Source organism: Ictidomys tridecemlineatus, chromosome 9 (assembly GCF_052094955.1).
Source record: "Ictidomys tridecemlineatus isolate mIctTri1 chromosome 9, mIctTri1.hap1, whole genome shotgun sequence".
Lineage (NCBI taxonomy): Eukaryota > Metazoa > Chordata > Mammalia > Rodentia > Sciuridae > Ictidomys > Ictidomys tridecemlineatus.
The window spans coordinates 94,396,836-94,417,081 of record NC_135485.1 but is presented as its reverse complement, the minus strand read 5'-3'; the positions used below and the strand labels follow the sequence as shown (position 1 = coordinate 94,417,081).

Sequence of the window (20,246 nt, the reverse complement as noted above, 5' to 3'; positions counted from 1 at the left end):
GCTGACTCTGGACAATGGTCATAGCCAACGACTCATAGTTAGTAATGTGTCAATTCTTAGTATAGTTAATTTTTGGAAGACTTCCTAATGGGGGTTTGTGTGACAGAAGGGTGGTTTAGAGAGGAAAGTGATGGTGGTTTTTTCTATTCTATTCTAATTGGAATACCTTACTTTTTAGAAGTAGTACAGAAACACAACCAAGTGAACATGTTGCTATAGACCCTCTCTCTCCCCACTGCCTTGGAAGAGCGTTGGCAAGTGCAGAGGCCTGAAATGAAAGTTTCATTAGTGTCACAGCAAATAAACTGTACTGACATGTAAATTCTCAATGCTAAGTTTTCAATGCTATTTTATTACTTCAGAGTTTTCCATAGCATTTAATATCTACCTACTCTCTAGCACTTATCACATTCACTTTATTTGCACTCTTGTCTCACTCTCCAGCTAGATTATGCATGCAAAGGCAGGTGCTAGGCTTTATTAATCTTTGTGTCATGATGTCTAGCACAGTACCTGATTCAAATTAGGGATTCAGACAACAATGAATAAATGAAAGCATGCTAAGTAGAAAGAAGACATATCACAAGAAAACTTAAAGCAGTGTGACTGAGAAAATGCCCAGGAGTTGTGGACCAGAGAGGTAGGATAATAATACGCCAAGACAGGAAGTGCTTGTGTCAAGTGCTGCAGTGTGATCGGAGGTCTTAGACTGATGAGAAATGTAAAATAGATATAGGAAGGACTTAAAAAAAAAAAAAGCTGGGTGCAGTGATGCATGCCTGTATCCCCAGTGGCTTGGGAGCCTGCGACAGGAGTATTGCAATTTTGAGGCCAGCCTGGGTAAATTGGCAAAACCCTGCCTCAAAACTTAAAAAAAATTAAAAGGGCTTGGGATGTAGCTCAATAGTGAAGCACTACTGGGTTCAATCCCCGATATTAAATAAGTAAATAAATAAATTGAAAATTGTGATTTCGTTTTTATATAAGCTATCCAGAAAAGGCTAATCTAGAGAGAAAGTAGATTAGTTACCTGGGGCTGGAGGTGATCTGGGCATAATGTAAATGAACCTAAGGAATATTTCAGGGGTGATGGAAATGTTCTAAATTGGATTATGGTGATTATTGTATAACTGCAAATTTGCTAGAAGTAATTTGATTGTACATTTGTAGTGAGTGAGTAAATTATACTTCAATAAAACTATTTAAAGAAACTTTTTTTTAAAAAGCAATGTCAGAGATTCAAATGTTATGGGCCAGGCTATATGGGCAATGACCAAACAGCCTCCATTTTGCCCTGAGACTCCATGTCATGTAAAAAATGCTTCTCCCAAGAAAACTCCACCTCTGCCATTCTGGTCCTGCTTAGCACACCCTGCTTAGGAATGCAAATGTTTCTGTTCTTCTTATGTAATATAAAATTATTCTCTTTTTGGTTCCCATTTTTCTTGAAGATGTTAACAGCCATTTTTTAACTTGTACTCAATTAGGGTCATTTTGACCCACTTCCCCTTCTGCTTGTTATTTTAGATCCCGTGATGTTTGTTTATGGTCTCGAATCATAGCAACAGCCACTTATGATTAATGTAGTGACATGCTTTACTTATAGAATAAAAGGTGTACTCAAACCCCGGGACTTGCAGCCTGCCCCTTGGCCTGCCAGCTGGTAGGTCTGGACCACTAGTTGGTAAATAAAGTTTCTGTCTCCTGCTTTAAGATTGACTCAGTGATTTATTGCAATCTCACCATAACACAAAAGTGAAAAGGCTGTAATGTGCATATATTATTTCAGAACTATGACACATTGAGTAATTTTTCTGTTTCACCAAGAGTTCTGTACATTATGGTGAAATGTGTTGTGTGTGCTGGGCGGCTTTGTAGAGGGCATCCTTAAATAAGCCTCTTTTGTTTGCAGACTCCTCAGGTTCTCTCACAGCACTTTGCTGATCCTCCCTTAGTGGCTAGATTTTTGAGCTGCAAAATGGCCATGTCCTCCGTTTCTCACCTTCCCTCCTAATAAAACCCTTTTCTTTCATTTGGAGCACTCATTTATAGAGAAAAAAGACTCAGGAAAAGTAATTTAGTTTCCCATGTGAACTTAATGTTGAACGTGTCACTACCTGCCCAGTGCAGATGTGTTTTGAACCACAGATGCTACTTAACATGTCAGTTTTACCTGTGATGTTCTTGAACCAGTCTCCTTTGGTCTGCCAGGCAGCAAGCCAGTCACTGAAAGAAATGAAGTTTATTCCCCAGGTGGCTAGTCATGTGGAGACTGGAGAACCAGTCTCCAATCCTCCAGGGGATATTTATGGGCTGTGGCATAGGAAAAGGTGATTGGAAGTTAAGTAGGAACAGGGGAATTGAGTAGAGGGTTTACTCAGGCATGAACTGTTAACCTGATCTACAGGTCAGAGATGTTATCTAAAGTCAACTAAAAGTAAATAAGAGCAGGTGACATCCAGAAGGTTTGTTCAGAAACTAAGAACAGACGGTTTATTTAGGTTTCCCTCCACTTCCATGATAAATATTTTGCTATCATAGAAACTTTTTTTGGGGGAGGGGGGTGGTGCTGGGGCTATGAACCCAGGGCCTTGTGCATGCAAGGCAAGCATGCTACCAAGTGAGCTATATCTCCAAAGCCTTAATTCTTTTCTTTTTTAATTAAGAAAGACAAGCATCATCAGGAGTAATTCACCATTTGTTGCACTGTTTGCCATCTTTGGTTCATTAACTCAAGCCTCTTGCAGATAAATAATTCAGTGTAGTTATATCCCAGATATTTCATTTTTTTAAAGAGTAAGTGTGACTTATGTGATATTTGGGACATACAATAACGTTATTTTTTTCTGAAATTCAAACTGAGTATCCTATAATTTTTTTTAACAGTCCTCTATTGTAAGCTGTGTGAAAGCTTGTTTTAAGTCATTCTTAAATGGCTTGATTTGACTTTATGAGCATAAACTCTTCGAGGCAAAACATTAGATTTCCTGGCTGTTGGGAAATTTAAGTTTCGTTTTGTAGCTCCTTCAATTCAAAGGGTACTTTAAAATAGAAGCCAAAGCCAGTGCAGTGGCTCAATCCCAGCGACTCAGGAGGCTGAGGCAGGAGGATCTCAAATTCCAGGCCCGCCTGAGCAATTTATGGAGGCCCTGTCTCAAAAAATAGCTCAGTGGTAAAGGGCCCCTCTCTACAATCCCTAGGGGGAAAAAAATGGACTGGAGGAGGAAGAAAGCCAGTTCCCCTGTGGGGAGATTTCCCCTAAAGAATCTGAGTGCAACTCTGGCAAAGATGAGGCTTCAAGCCAAAGGTCTGAAGCGCATCGCGCGCTCCAGTGGGCCAAGGCCACCAGGGGCTGGCACCGGCCTTCCAGCCTACTGCCTAGGGGAGCCTGGCAAACCGTCTCCTCGTCCTCTCTGCTGGGTCATAGAGAACACCACCCAGCTGCCCCCTCCAGATCCCGACGCCCTGTCCCTCAACCCCGCGTCTCTGTCCCGCGGGGTTGAACAGGAAGACTACTGTCGGGGCACAAAGTGCCCAGAACTAGCCGTGAGTTTTGAAACCCACAGCTCTCAAGATGTGAGAAGCTCTACGAAACCCAAGACCCGCAGGACGATTCACTGTCACTCGCGTTCCGGCCCCCGCGTTCCCGCCCCCGCTTTTTTTGTCGGAGGAAAGAAAGCCTAGCGCGGGGTGTGCGCACCATCGAGAAGTGGAAGCTGGGACACACCCTCCCTGCACTCCGCCCCCGGGCGGGGCGGGGCGGGGCGGCGCGGGGCAGGCTGCGCCCACAGCGGGCTGGGGCCGGGAGCCGCGGGCGCCGGCTGGGAGCCCGTCGCGCGGGAGGATGCGCCGCTGACGCCGAGAGTTCCCGGCGCCGAGCAGGAGGATGCTCTCGAGGGGCCTCTGGCTGGGGCGGCTGCTGCCAAACCCCGGAGTCCCGGGCCGAGCTCGAACGAGGCCACCGACACCGACGCCCCAGGTAAGACGAGGTACCCGGCCTCGGGAAGCCCCGGAGCAGGTGGGTGGAAAGTTTCCGGCCGGCAACTTTGGCTCGAGCGAAAGCGGAGCGGCCGGGCTGTTCTCTGCGTTGTGCTGGCCCGGGCTCCACGCGCGGGGAGGCCCACAGGTGGTCACCCGGCCGGCGACGCAGGTCGAGACTTCCAGGGCGGGGGGTCACACCCTGGGACCCGGGGAAGGAAAGGCCAGAGTGGCACGCGGGGACATCCCGCTGGCCAGCTGCGGGTGCGCGGGGCTGCGGCCCGGGCTGCAGATTCTCGGGACTAAGTTTCACGAGCCGCTTTACGGTCCGCTAGTTCCTCTGGGTTCCACGGTGATGTGGTGGGAGTGGGAGCTACGGAGATGGTGAAGCCGGGCAGGGAGTGTGGCAGGAGAGTGGCATTTCCCTCTGCGAACCGCGAGAGCACCTCCCTTTTGAAGAGGGAAGGAAAGACTGCCATTTGGTTCGGAGACCCGGGAGACGGTGAATCATGAGGGTGCTGGTGAGTAACAGTTGGCCTTAAAGAGTGGCACTGAGCGATCTGGGTCGAACCGTTGCTCCCAGCAGGAGGGAGGAGATGGATGTGTACTAAAAAACGACCCAGGAAGAGCCGAGCAGGTGCTGAGTTAACTGGGACTGTGATGGAGCCTGACAGGAGCCCGGAGCCCTCCTTGAACCCGCCGAGAAAAGACAGCCTTTAAAAAAAAAATTATTAGTTATTGATGGACCTTTATTTATTTATTTATTTGTTTATATGTAGTGCACAAGATTGAACCCAGGCCCTCACTTGTGCTAGGCACCCACTCTGCCACTGAGCCACAACCTCAGCCCCAAGACAGCCTTTTAAAAGGGGTTTTCAGGCTGCATGTGGTTGGGAGGGAGTGGATTTGAGTTTTAGTTTGCCCTCTCCCCTCATTATTAGTTTCTGATTGTTAAAAGGGCAAAATTTAAAAACAATCTTTTATCTGTCCAATGCAAAAGAAAGCAAAAAGGAAGCAATGTGATTCTCTTGTCACTTTCACTTCCTCCCCTGCCCCCCCCACCCACTATCTCCGTGCTTCAGAGTCCTGGATTAAGAAAATATTGAAATACACTTTTCAAATGTTTTCCCTGAATGTTTGAAAACGAATGAAGGCCATTTTGTTACTAATACTTAAAAAAAAAAGGAGCAGGCTCTTTAAAATGTAAAATGGTAGGCTTAATAAGTACTTGAGCAGAGAGGCATTTTAAAATTATACTTTTAAGTGTGGCATTTCAGAAAGACATACCAAACACTGAAATAACCCCTTCACCACACACCATTTAAACAACTGATTGTTTTTTGTTAAACTCATTTAACACTTGCAGTACTTCACACATGCTAGACAAGCACTCCACCACTGAGCTACATCCCAGCCCTTTAACACTTTGAGTAGCGTCTTTATGGATCCCAGGACTGGCTGTCCTTTCTTAAATTATCAACTTCAAACCTTTTCTCTGTATTTTTCACCTAATCCTCTCTAGAGGGTGTCACTGTAGGCCTGCCCCAGCAGGAATGTGGATGCCTTTATAAAAGAAGTAGAAAATGATATGGTGGGACTTATTAGGCCTAATAATAGTGGAATGGTGCTGGTTAGTACTTTGGTTTTAATTAATCACCTTAAGAAGTCGTGTATTTGAATGTTTCTAATTTGCAGACTTTAAAATCAGGTCTCCATGCAACAAAGACAATCTGCAGAACTTCAGAAGCGAAAATGCTGCCATCGTTTTACCTATCTGATAAAATAACACCCCCCAACCCCAAATAAAGGCAAGCCTGTCAGTTTGCCTCTTTATATGAAGCTTTAAAATCTTACTGTAAAGAAACAGATAGAAATATCTGGCCCCTTAGGAGGTTTAGCTAGGACTACTAAGCCATTTTCTGCAAATCAAATTACCTCATTACAGGGGCATTTTTCGTTCTAAGGTCTCACTGTTCTGTGCTTGATATGATATTTGCTGTGGCTAAAGACAAGTATTATTTCTATATTTTTTTCTACAAACATTCAGACCCCTAAAGCCAATGAAAGCAGCTTTGAAAAAAGGTGGTTTGTACCCTGGCAGTTCATAAAATTCTAGCTTGCAAGGACTTGTCATAAGTAGCATTGCAAAGGAGCATTCCCAGTTATAATTGATCTTTTCTGAAATTATGAGTGTGTCATCTAAGAGGACTTAATAACTGAAAAATATACAGTTCTTATCCTTCATGTGGTAGGAGGATAATTGTCTGCTAGTGAGAGTTTTGTGGGTGGGAAAAAGGAAAAACAGTTTGTTGACATGGAGATGTTTAGTGTAGCAGCTTTGTTTTCTAGAGAACACATGTAGTCTGAGGCATAAGAGAGGTGGGGCATATTGTACTTTGGCAAGGCTTAACCTGGTGTCCATGATCATGTACAGGTGGCAGCATCTGCTGTCAGCACTCTGCCTGAGTTGGTTGTCAGGGCAATCCATGGCTCCTGCTGTTTCTGTGCACAGGGACACAGTTTGAGTGATGATGGTGTCTGGTGAATTACATCTAAATGGAAAGCTCTTGCCTAGTTGTGCCTTTCTTAATTTGGGTTTTCTGCTGCTTAGATTGAGAAACTCCCTGATGAGATTTCATTCCCCTGACACAGCATTTGAGTCCTCACACAAGTTGTGCTTAAATTTTTTTAAAAATCAAGTGTATTTTGCAGAGAATCTTAAGTATGAAGTGTGCTTTTTTTAACTCCCAGAAATAAATAAGTTAACAAGATGTTAACTTAGAAATTGTTTTCATCTGTTGAATTTAATGAACATATCGTTCTTGCTTGACATTTTTGTACAGTTCCACCTTTTGTATTTTCAGTTGGTGCACTGTATTTTGTAATACTGGTTTCAAAGCTCTCTCCTTAGGAGGGCGATTAGTTGTGTTGGTGATTATTATTAGCCCTAAAGATGTTGATGCTTTGGTCTCAAAGTAATTCTAGATGACTTTGCCTATTACATATTAAATGTTACCACCTTCCCAGCACTTTGGTATTAGTGCTTTTATTTAAAAAAAAAAGATTGCTTTTTATTTGCTGTAATTAAATGGTATTTATTATGCAATTTTATAGCGTACTGTAAGCCAGGAAACTTTTCTGTGTGTGTGTATGTGTGTGTGTGTGTGTGTGTGTGTGTGTGTGTGTGTGTGTTAGCAGATAATTCATTTGTTGAATGAGTTTCCTATAAGGTAGAAAACCCAAGACTAAAGTTTGGTTGATAATTAATATTTACTACATAAACTAAATATGCTTAGGTCATGAAATAGAAATGAACAGTGAATTTAGCTGGTGTTAGACAGGCAATTGGGACATTTGAGTGCCAGCCAGCCTGGCCCTGCTACCACTTAGCTCCATGAATTCAGCTAAGTCATTCACTCTCTTTGGGCTTGTTTTGTTCCCTTTTCCAAACATGGGGATTTGTCTAATTGATCTTAAAAGCCCTTTCCATCTCGAAAGTTGCCATTTTGTTATTTTATCGAGAGTTGTAAATATACCTTTGAACAAAATATTACTGGTATCAGATGGTTGTCTTAATGATTGAAGAATTACTTTTTATGAGCCTATGTATTTTATAGAGGGGCTGTTTTATGTGGTAGTTGTGATACTGTTTTCCCTTTGAAAAGAAATTGAAATTTATTTGGGGTTAGCACGGCCTGATAGAATAGATTAAATCTCTCAAATACTTCATTCTGCTATTATCAGTAGTTTTGTCTATGAAATGTCTATTCAAAAGTATCTACCATTAGAACTCTAAAATCACTAAGTACTAGATATCTCAGGCTAATCTATAGGCTGTAAACCAGTACATATTAAACAAAAGAGCATTGTCTGTCACATTCTAGAAAAATCATTTTTAATACATTTAATTTACCATTATCAATATTGCCTCTTTTTTAAAAAGTTGTTTTGGGTTTTTTGTTTGTTTGTTTGTTTGTTTTTGCTTGTCAATGGACTTTTATTTTACTTATTTTATCTGCTGAGAAAATTGAACCTAGTGCCTCACACATGCTAGGCAAGTGCTCTACCACTGAGCTGCAACTCCAGCCCTTGCCTGGTTTTTAAAAGAAATTCCAGTCTCTGTTCTCAGAGCTATGTTTTTAAACCCTGAAGCAAGAGATGCCACACCCCAACATTTTTGGTCAGTTTTCCACATAGGCATATCTTTCAGGAAACAACTGTGTCAAGTACTGTATAGTCAGTTAAAAGGTGACATTTAAGAAGTCTCAAGAGCAGGGCCCAGTGGTACATGCCTGTAATTCCAGCAACTTGGGAGGCTGAGGTAGAGGACCCCAAGTTCAAAGCCAGCCTCAGTGAAAGTGAAGCACTAAGCAACTCAGTGACACCCTGTCTCTAAATCAAATGGTAAATAGGGCTGGGGATGTGGTTCAGTGGTCAAGATTTCAACAAGATTAACCCGGAGTTAAATCTCCAGTACCAAAAAAAAAAAAAAGAAAAAGAAAAAAAAAAGACTTAGGAAATTGCTGTCTAGTCTTCTAATCGTGGTGTTAGAATAGTTAGGTTTCTTGTGAGCAGATGCAGCATTTGTGTACAGTGAAGTCCAAAGCCAGTGGTATCATCTCTATGCACTGGCTACCAGGAAATGTCTGATCAGATTTTCTACCCATCTCTAGCCAATGTGAAAAACCTTAAAACATGTATTTTATGTATTGATAGTATTCAGTTTTATCTTCTCTGTTTTCCTTTTTTCTTCCATTCATATCATTGTCCATTTTTCTATAATCATCTTTTAATGGCAAACAGTGATGCATTAATAAGAATTTTTTAAAATAATTTTTAAAAATCACTTTGGTCTTTGAATAAATATGTACTTCTAAAATATTGTATGTTTTACTTGGAATGGAACCACCATTTGACCCAGTTATCCCACTTCTGGGTATGCACCCAAAGGATTTAAAATCTGCATACTATAGTGATGCAGCCACATCAATGTTCATAGCAGCTCAATTCACAATAGCAAAGCTGTGGAACTTGCCTATGTGTCCTTCAACAAATTAATGGATAAGCAAACTGTGGTTTATATACACAATGGAATATTATTCAGCAGTCAAGAAGAATGAAATTATGGCATTTGCCAGTAAATGGATGAAACTGGAGACTATCATGCTAAGTAAAATAAGCCAAGCCCAAAAAACCAAAGGCCAGATGTTCTCTCTGATATGTGAACGCTAACACATCATATGGGTGGGATAGAATAGAGTACATTGGATTAGACAAAGGGAAATGAAGGAAGGGAGGTGGGATGGGAATAGGAAAGACAATAGAATGAATCTGACATAACTTTCTTATATTCATGTATGAATACATGACCAGTAAAACTCCACATCATGAACAACCACAGGACTGGAATCCTAATTAGAATAAGTTATACTCCATGTATGTATAATATTGTCAAAATACACTCTACTGTCATGTATATCTAACAAGAATAAAAAATTGTTTTAAATTTGTATCAATTATTAACATATAATTTGCACAAACTAATGGGTTTCATTGTGGCATTTCTATACATACATATTTTGAGCTTTGATCATGTGCACCTTTCCTTTTCCCTCCCTCCGGCCACATTTTTTGGTTTCTTCATGTGAGAGAACACATGATACTTCTCTTTCTGTCTACCCTATTTCATGCAATATGTTGCCTTCCGGCTGCATTCATTTTCTACAAATGATAGGATTTCATCCTTTTTAAAAATTTTTTTTTAAGTTGTGGATTGGCAGAATGCCTTTATTTTATTTGTTATGTGGTACTGAGTATCAAACCTAGTGCCTCACATGTGTTAGGCAAGCACTCTACCACTGACCCCAGCCGAAGAGTTCATCCTTCTTTATGGCTGAATAATAGTTGATTTTGTACATGTACTGTATTTTCTTTATCCATTCATCTGCTGACAAACACCTAGGCTGACTCCATATCTTGGCTATTTTGAATAATATCTCAATAAACATGGATGCACTGGTCCTCTTTTGTATGCTGACTTTGTTGCCTTTGGACATATACCCAGGAGTGAGAAAATTGCATCATGTAGTTCCATTTTTAGTTTTTTGAGAAACCTTCAACCTGATTTCCATAGTGGCTGTACTAGTTTACATTTATACCAACAATATAAGAGGATTCCTTTCCCCTGCCACAACCTCATCAGCATTAATTTTTTGCTTTTTTTGGTATGTCATTCTAACTGGGATTAGATGAAATATCAATGTAGTTTTGATTTGTATTTCCTGATGGCTAAAGATATTGAGCATTTTGTCATATATTTATTGCTTGCTTGTATTCCTTGTTTGTGAAACATCTATTCAAATCACTTGCCCATTTACTAATTGGGTTATTTGTCTTAAATTAATTTTTAATTTTTTATATATTTTGGATATTCATCCTCAGATGAATAGCTGGGAAAGATTTTCTTCCATTCTTTAGTTTCTCTCTTCACTATGTTGATTATTTGCTGTGCAGAAGCTTTTTAACTTCATTTAACCCTATTTGTCAATTTTTGCTTTTGTTTCCTGGGCAATTGAAGGCTGAAAGTGTAGCTTAGAGGATGAGCATGAAGCCCTGGGCTTGATTCCCCATGACAGCAATAAGATTATCTTGGTGGCCCTTTAACTGGAGATCGTGAGGAAAGCTTATAAAGGATTGCCTTTGTTGCCTGATCAAGAGAATTGCCATGTATGCACTTAATTAAGAGCTGCATGATTCTGGGGACGCATTTTTTTTTTCTGCTCTGGGAAACACATAGAAGATTCCAGAATTATATCTTGAAGGACATGGAATCCAACACAGAGACTGAACAACGGCATAGGGAAAGCGATGGAATTTGGGGGAGCCAAATATATTCTAAGTAATAAATGGTGAAAGGGTGGCAGACCACTCTTTCTTGTTCACATACATACTCTCTTTGGTGCTTCACCCATAGAATTAGCTCTGTAGATCTTGTGTTGAATCCAGTTTTTGATGGTGTTGTCCTCTCATAGAAAGGTGATAATACTAAAGCTGTTCATTCTTCACACACAGAGAAAGAATTCCTCTTTTTCCCTTCTTTCTCTTACCCTCACATGAGTTAAATCTTTCTATTTCCTTGTTGCCTCTACCATCCCCAAGTAAAACAGAATTCGGTTAAGGTCTGTGGATAAAAAGGCCCATAGATCTCTTTACCCTGCAGTTTCCAATTTCATGAACTCTTAACTGGTATTACTTGATTTGATAGTTTTACCCAAAGTGAATAAAAAGCATTGCAAACCAGGATATTTTCCCCCACTGTGGCAGCTCTTCAAGGGATAATTAGGTTTCTTTCTTGGACTCACAGTAGTGGTGGAGAATGGATATGTGAAATCTGCACTATAAACAAAGTCCATAGAAGAGAACTTGTTGGAATAGATTTAAGGGCAAGAAATAGGAACCATGAAAGGCTAGTAAGAAATGGGACCAGAGCTGACATTTCTGTAGCCTGTAAGCAGAAATAAGAATGGTGTAACATCAACCTCATATCAGGAAACTGATGGGTTCTCAAAGCTTTGTTGTGGCAAACTTTAGGCAGAAAATGTCTTGCAGGCTGGCAAATAAGCCCTCTCTACAGCTCTCTTGATGTTTACTGGATTAAGTATATTGCTTAGTTTGGTTTGTTTTTTCCTTTTCCTCTTTTTTGTTTTTTTTTATTTTTCTTGAACTGCTGCAGACACAAGTGGTAATCCTATTAGATTCAACTGCATGTATAACTTTAATAATGAATGCATTGCTCAAATCACATTCTGGTGTCCTAAAGATGAGTTTGCTTATTTTCAACCTCTTGGGCACAACAGTAAATAATAACTGCCCTGAACCCCACTGGAGGAAGGAAGAGGGTTCCATTCTTTTTAACTTATCTGTAGTTTTTCTTTGTGTGATCATGTGATGCTCTCTTCTTTGTTAAACATTTTGTTTTTGTTTTGGTATATGAATTTTCCTAGTGGTTTGAATGAGATATTTGAAGAGGGGGTTTTTAACTGTGTTGATGAATAACTGCTCTTTCTAGAGCCAGTAATGTGATCATAAACCTGGGGGAAAATAATTTGTTTTGGAAAATGTTTTACAAACATATCAATATAACATCGGCTTTCTAAGCCTTTGCTAGAGAATATATTAGTGGTGAAATTTTACAGACCCGTAACTCATTTTTGCAACTCTGCTTTGGAAATGGTGTTTTTTGTTTTGCTTTGTTTTCAGTACTGGGGATTGAACCCAACATGGCTGGTCTAAAAAATACTGCTTTTTTGGCTTGTCATGTATTTCCACCCCTCATTGGTGTTTCAGGCAGCAGTGTTTCCCTCCCGTTCCAAAACCCTCTTCTCTCTCTGGAATTCTACTCTTCCTTCAAGTCTGAGTTCCACCCTACCCCAGTTTTGATGAGATCTCTGCAGGCAGAATTAATTACATTGTCCTTTTCAGCCCCACAGTACTTACATCATTCACCCATGCATTGCAATTAGTTGTGCTGGTACAAGTTTTCCCACCTGGGTTTCAATGACTATTGTAGTCATAATTATTTTTTCTTCATCCCTCATCACCTCTGCTGTGACACAGTAGGTACATAATAAATGCTGTTGGATAGAGAAATGAAAGGATGAATGATAGAGAATGAAAGACATTGCATATATAGTACCTTAATGATGTGTTCTCTTCAGGTTTTACCTTTTTAATTTCCTCTTTTCCATTTAATCTAGTAGGGGGAAATCTTGAAGCTTTCTTATGTACTTCTTGTGATATGAGGCTTTTGTTATTGATGATTTGTAAAAATAATCTTTATACACATTGCATTTTCTATTATAAGCAAACAGTAGTCTTAAATCATATTTTGGTTATTTTATTTCAGATATGCTTTTATATTAGGATTTTAAAAGAACTTCTTAAAGAACATTAAATTATTGACATGATTTAACAATATATAAATTCTGTAAGGAAGAATGGCCTGGAATGCAAGTATTTTCTTGGCTACTGAAAAAGTCCTGTATTGATTCAAGATAATTGGTTATATGTGGGGGAAACCATATAAAGGAACTTTTTATCCATATAAAGGAACTTTTCCTAATGGGATTCTCAGATTATTAAGTCATATTTTTAAAAAATTTTTTAAGTGCTGCTTTGTGATTGCCCAAAATGTTAGTACCAAAAGTTTAGTCCGAAAAACTTAATTTAGAACATTAATTTAAAAATCAATTATAAGAAATTATTGTAAAATGCACCTCCTGGGCAAAATATAAAATAGACCTTTTGGAAAATACAGTTAACCTAAAAAAATAAAATATAATTTTTTTTAAAGAGCGAGTGAGAGAGGAGAGAGAGAGAGAGAGAGAATTTTTAATATTTATTTTTTTTTAGTTCTCGGTGGACACAATATCTTTGTTGGTATGTGGTGCTGAGGATTGAACCTGGGCCGCACGCATGCCAGGCAAGCGTGCTACCGCTTGAGCCACATCCCCAGCCCTAAAATATAATTTTTGAAATTAGGAAATCAGTAGAGCTCCTTTCCGTAACAATGCCTCGATTGCTACTCCAGAAGGAGGACAAATTTTCCTTTGGTATGTAGAGTTGGCATGAGTAAGGTATCATTCATTGGTCTTCCAATGTTAGACCCCATGAAAGGAGGTCCTGCAGGGTGCGTGGAAGTTTTTTGAACACAGATGATAGTTAAAGTACTGAACAGGTAATCCTGCACAGTAATTGCCATCAGCCATTTACTTAAGCTGCCTGGAATCTAAGGTCTCTAAATGTTAATAGGGACTTATTTATAAATCTAGAGGGTGTATTTCGCGAATGAGTCATGGTCACAATGACTCTAAGGACAGAATGGATAAACAGGATGACAATGGAGGTTTCAGCTATTACCAGAGCCTTTGTCACTGTGCTGCTACCACTGTGACCAGCTCTAAGATTAGGTTCTGCCTTATTTCCTAAAAACTGTTTTAGCTCAAAGTTGGCTTCTAAGTCCCCCAGGTGGTTTACTGTGGGTTTCAGGTCCAGATTCTCATGCTTCTGATCTTTCATTTTTAAGTCCAAGTCTGTCACCTTTTAATTGCTCCTATTTCCCTTCTGCCTATGCCCTGAGGCCTCAGTGGAGGAGTTTGGGTGGTTGGTGTCAAAGCTGAAGGTTTGTGTTCAGGCCCTTAAAATCTACATGGAAGATAAAAAGGTGCCTACATATTAAGAAGAGATATATTCTGTCTTCAGTTGGCCCACGAGGGTCAAATAAAATTAGAGACAATAAATCCTAGAAGAATTCAGAGAAGGAACAAAGCAGGGTAAGGCTTTGGCAGGCATATTTTAAAAGGTCAGAAAAAACATCAGGGGGCTAGGGTTGTAGTTCAGTGGTAGAGCGTTTGCCTAGCACAGGTGAGGCATTGGGTTCCATCCTCAGAACCATATAAAAATAAATAAATAAATAGATAAATAAAGGCATTGTGTTCATCTACAACTAAAAAAAGAAAAGAAAAAAACAAAGAGTACAGAGAGTGGAGTCTGAAAGTGTTGTCTGTGAGCAGTCTGATCTGGCTGCAGGAAGTATTCCCTGTGAGGTGTAGTCCTTGATTTGGCTTCTATTAGAATTTTAGATATTACGTTAAAATTTTTTAGTACAGGAACTATGCTTATTATATTAAACTCTGTGTCACAAACTGATATGCTGCAGAATATGTTTTGTAGAATGTTAATGGATATTCCAGGAGAACAAAGCCTCTCCTTTTATAAGTTTAAAGAATTCTGGGCTAAATCATACTAAGCTAAATAGGTTCATCTGCTGCAAACTTTTGGAAAATTTCCTTTTTTTATGCACATTGGGACAATCTAAGGATGGAAAATAGTTTGATCACAGACCTCTTTTATCCCACAGGATTCCCAGTGACTTTTCCAAGAATGGTGGTCTATAGAATTCAGTTTGAGAAACACCACATTCAGAAATTAGGCTGGGGATGGATTATGTGATATCCTGTTACTTCATAGCCTGTTTCCTCAGGCAAAACCAATCTTGTCACTCTGTCTCTAGCAGATTAGAATGTTCCTCAAAGCTACATTCGTCAGCCTTCTTTGCACCCAGATGTTGGCATGTGGCCAAGTTCTGGATCTCCTGCATAACATAAAAGTGATATATATGACTTCTAGTTCACATTTTCAATTGTAAAGCTGATCTCTCTCTTCCTTTTTATCCTTTCTAATGGGTCACGGTAAAGATATGGAAGGGGCGACTCAGCTTGGACATTGTGTAAGTGGTATATAACCCTCCAGAGGATGGTAGTACAACTAGATAGAAGGGATACACAGATGATCTCACAGTTGCCCCCACCTGCCTACCTACTCAAAAAACAAATGTCCCTTTTGTTTGAGTTCCATTGTATTTTGAGGTCTGTGTGTTATAGCATGTTTGCCTGTATCTTGTCTAGCAGTGGTCCAGGCCAGTCAAGAGACATAATGAGAGGGATGTTATTGGAAGCTCTCAAAAAGTGATACTGCAGAAGCCCCAAGCATGGTTACCCAGAGTTAAAATCTGGAAGAGAAGAACAACCAAGACATGGATATGGGCTATTTTATAGAGCATAACTATATACCTTGTGGTCACTTGGCTTCCACACACCCATTTCATTTCTGGTTAGCAGTCCAACTTTGACATTACGACTTCACTAAATAAAGCCTTTCCTTATTATGTCTGCATATAGTGTTTATTCTTTTTACTGTTCATTTGGTACTCAAATATTCTTTTGTGTTAGAGTTTTTTGTGTGCTGTTATATAGACATGTCTGTCTCCCGCACTCGTATTCTTTCTCTATGCATTGTAACTCCTGAAGAGCAGGAATCACATCTTTTATATCTTTGGGCATATATATTTTTGAATTTGTTTTGCTAGTATAGGTGCATGTAGTTGTGTTAAATGAATGAGGTACGAGAAGAGTGCTATCATGAGAAATGTTGATCTATACCAAGGGTTGGTAAACTTGTCCTGTGAAGGTCCAGATGATAAACACTGGAGGGGTTGCAGCCTCTGCCTTTGTCTCAACTACTCAAATATGCGATTGTAGTATAAAAGTAGGTGCTTAAGTGAATGGGCATAGTTGTGTGCCGGTAAATTTATTTTAAATTATGGCAGCAGATGTGGCTCATAGACTGTAGTTTGTCAACCCCTGGTCTATAGACTCTGTATATTTTAATAGTAGTGATAGAAGTGTTATGACAGAAGACTTATTCAGGTCTAGAAATCCAATGTATGTATAGTGGGATGAGTTAAGTGCGTACTTTAAAAAGGATACATCATCAAATCATGGTACTGTACATGGAGCTGGAATAATAAGAATCAGTTACAATGGAGTGTGAGATGTGTGGCAATTTCAACAGTTTTCTGTAGTTAGGCTTATATCTAACCATGAGGCCTCCATGCCCTGCATGTATGAGAGAAGAGAATGAGAAGGCTGGGACTAAGCTGTGGAATGAGTTGCTGTCTAAAGTTGAGGGACGAATCAGAGTCCTGTGCTGAGTTTTAATTATTGGAAAAGTGGCATAATGCAATTTGGAAAGCAGTATGGAGATTTCTTGGAAAGCTGGGAATGGAACCACCATTTGACCCAGCTATTCCCCTTCTCGGTCTATTCCCTAAAGACCTAATAAGAGCATGCTACAGGGACACTGCTACATTGATGTTCATAGCAGCACAATTCACAATAGCAAGATTGTGGAACCAACCTAGATGCCCTTCAATAGATGAATGGATATAAAAAATGTGGCATTTATACACAATGGAGTATTACTCTGTATTAAAAAATGACAAAATCATAGAATTTGGAGGGAAATGGATGGCATTAGAGCAGATTATGCTAAGTGAAGCTAGCCAATCTTTAAAAAACAAATGCCAAATGACTCCTTTGATATAAGGGGAGTAACCAAGGACAGGGTAGGGACGAAGAGCTTGAGAAGAAGATTAACATTAAACAGGGATGAGAGGTGGGAGGGAAAGGGAGTGAGAAGGGAAATCGCATGGAAATGGAAGGTGATCCTCAGGGTTATACAAAATTACATATAAGAGGAAAGAAGGGGTAAGACAAGATAATACAAGTGGAAGAAATGATTTACAGTAGAGGGGGTAGAGAGAGAAAAGGGGAGGGGAGGGGAGGGGAGGGGGGATAGTAGAGAATAGGATAGACAGCAGAATACATCAGACACTAGAATGGCAATATGTAAATCAATAGAAGGGTAACTGATGTGATACAGCAATCTGTATATGGGGTAAAATTGAGAGTTCATAACCCACTTGAATCAAACTGTGAAATATGATATATTAAGAACTATGTAATGTTTTGAACGACCAACAATAAAAAAAATTAAAAAAAAATAAAAGTGGCATAATGGATGAAAAGGTGAAGGCTTTGAGAATGTTTAAGAGGAAATTTGTGGACTATCACAGGTGTTTATTCTAATAGGTTTATTTCTCTTTAGAATTATTATTAAGCCAGGGATGTGACTTGCCTTTCTTCTGGGCCCAACTTAGAACTATGGTAAGTATGTATGTTTTCCTGGTTTTACTTCCCCAAGCCTTTATTTTTTTTAACCAAAAATGACTTTTCTATGTCTTTATTGTTTAGAATAAGCTACACTGCTGAAACAAAAAGACTCAATAATAATTAAAAGTCTATATTATTAACAGACTTAAGTTTTCTCTTTTAGTAAATGGTTCTGAGATGAACTTTATGGATCAAGCAGTAGTTGTGCTCCACATTTAGTCATGCAGGGACCTAAGATGACCTATTCTTCTGTCATATTCTACACTTGGCTTCCAAAATTAAAAAAGTAGAGAGTTTTTAGTCTCTCAAGGTACTATGGGATAGGTTTGGAGAGGTATTACATGTCCGGTAAAACTTGTGGAAGAAGAATGAATTTCAGTGGACATTTAGCTGTATATGCCGCTGTCCTCTTAGCCAGAAACAAGGTAGTTTTCTTTTTGGTATTGCAAAATTTCCAAGGCACTATTGATCCCCAATTATAAGGGGTTCCTAGAAATAGATATTTACAGAAAAATTTCATTTCTTCCTAAAAAAAAAAAGTAAAAAGGAACTGGTGGAACATCAGCATTTTTACTTTGCGCTGGAGCAGGAGCATTTGACACCTTGCTGGGCTCATTATAAGCTGCCCTCCAGGCTGTAACTTAATAGGAAGGGGGATAGTCTCACTTGTACATTCTAAGCTAAGAAAGAGAGAGAAATAGCTATCATGGTTCAGTTAGAACGTGAAGCCAGAATTTAAGTTTATGTAATGATACCTGATAAGGAAGAAAAGATACAGCTAAGAAAAGATGCTGACATTGAGATTTGAGGGAAGGGCTTCCTTTACAGGAATTGTGCTTAATAGGTGAATGAACAATAGTAAAAGTTATAAAAGTGTCATGAGTATTTAGTGCATGAATTTAATGGCATTTTTTAGGTCATAGTCTAAAAGGAAATCCTACATTGTTTGAAAGATGCCAACTTACTTTACTGCGTCTTAGAATAAAAGTTATGTTTGTATGTTGTATGAAATCGAAACTAATCCACTAGTTCAGGGTATATTAGAAAGAATTATTAGCTTAACCTTGTATAGTGTTTCCTTACCACATTGTTTACTTAATCACAATTTTTAGGTTTAGACATGTGCTTTTTAATTTTAATTTATCAGGCTTGGATATCGATATTGAACAGCCTTAAATGTATTACTTTGCATTATTAGAAATGTTTTCCTTTCCTATTACTTTTCATGGTACTTACATATAATTATTATTTTATACAATGAAATGACAGATTGCTGTAATACACATCCTTGAACTTGGATACTACATAATTGTGAAATGTTGCAAGGCTTCAATTAAAGCATTGTTCTAAAGGGTTATACTATGTAATATATACATATATATGTAACTCTGCAAGTGTATACTATTATTACTGATATAAACTGTACCTGACCTGGCAATGTCAAAACATAAAAGATCATTGTAGATCACGTGTCTTTTTCTATAGGCTTATTTTCCTTATCCTAAACTGCAGTGGAGTAATCTGGTCTTGGTAAGTATATATTGCTTTAAAGATCGTAAAAGAAAGCCAACTTTGCAATGCTAGAAAAAGGTAGTTTCTCTTAATGGGGTAGAATAGTATAAGAATGAGCACATCCTGACCTGGTCATTGTGTGCAAAGGATCTGTGTTTCAGTTCACCTTTGTGCCACCCATGAATGTGGGGTTCCAGAACACCAGTGTGGCACCTCACAGATTGAAAGAGAATGCAGCATCCTGGTCACAGCAGACGATAGTTCGGTTACTATGTTATATCAGGATTGTCAGACTGCATTAGGGGTGTTGTGTTTTATTAATAGGCAGTACTTTAAAAAGGATACTGACACGTCGATGAAGGGGGAGGTGTGTCAAGAAGGCGATAAAAAGATGTTGAGGATTCATATAGGAAATGATTCAAGGGGCTACATGTTTTTAATCTGGTGAAAAGAAAGCAAAGGGAAAGTAAGCTATTTGTATTCAGACGTCTGAGACGGTGTCCTCTGAAGTTAGTCGTTCTGTGTTGCTTTAGAGCAAGGAAACCACTCTAAGATTGGGTAGAATAGGTCAGCAGAATTCAGCTCAGTGTAAGGAACGGGTTGTCCTTCTGGCTGTTGATCAGTAGACTACTTCTTGGAGTACAGGACTCCTGTGTTACCAGAAGAACAGAGGCAGAAGCTAGAAACCACTGGAGGACCCACCAATACTGTGGGAGCCTGGTGCTGGAGAAGCCATGGAGAGGGTGGGGTCCAGTGTCACTGGAGCCTGTAAAGGGGATTACACCAGAACCAGGAAGAAACCCCTTTCCTTCTTCAGTGTCCCTCCAGTGCCCTCTATTGATAAGACTTCACTGCCAGCCCATAAAGGAAAAGTACTTAAAGGCCCAGATCCATTTTCACAGAGCAGTCACAAGGGTGAATTTAAAGCGGACAGGCAATACATTGATAACCATTAATGGTTTTCAGTGATATTGGAGGGGTGAGGTACCACCTCAGCACCTGTGCAGCACTTGAAGGTGGCGACTGCTGCACCTGAACATGGCCAAGATGGTCAAGTCAAGGTGAAATGGGAGACAAGGCTAGACCATGGTCAGGGCACTTGTATTGGAGTGATAGTTTACCAGAACAGAAATCAAGGAAGCATCACTTGGCTGTTCCAGGAACTTAGAATCCAAATCAAACATG

The 20,246-nt window shown here is 39.5% G+C and overlaps 1 protein-coding gene across 1 annotated transcript in view; it reads left to right on the top strand.

Annotated features, from left to right (window-relative positions):
- The first annotated feature begins 3,759 nt into the window (after window positions 1–3,759).
- Window positions 3,760–20,246, top strand: part of Mcub (mitochondrial calcium uniporter dominant negative subunit beta) — a 125,671-nt gene continuing 109,184 nt past the window's right edge. The window contains 2 exon segments of the mRNA XM_078021818.1: window positions 3,760–3,979; window positions 17,485–17,543. Of these exon segments, the coding sequence (XP_077877944.1) occupies window positions 17,541–17,543 (3 nt within the window). The 5' untranslated portion in view covers window positions 3,760–3,979; window positions 17,485–17,540.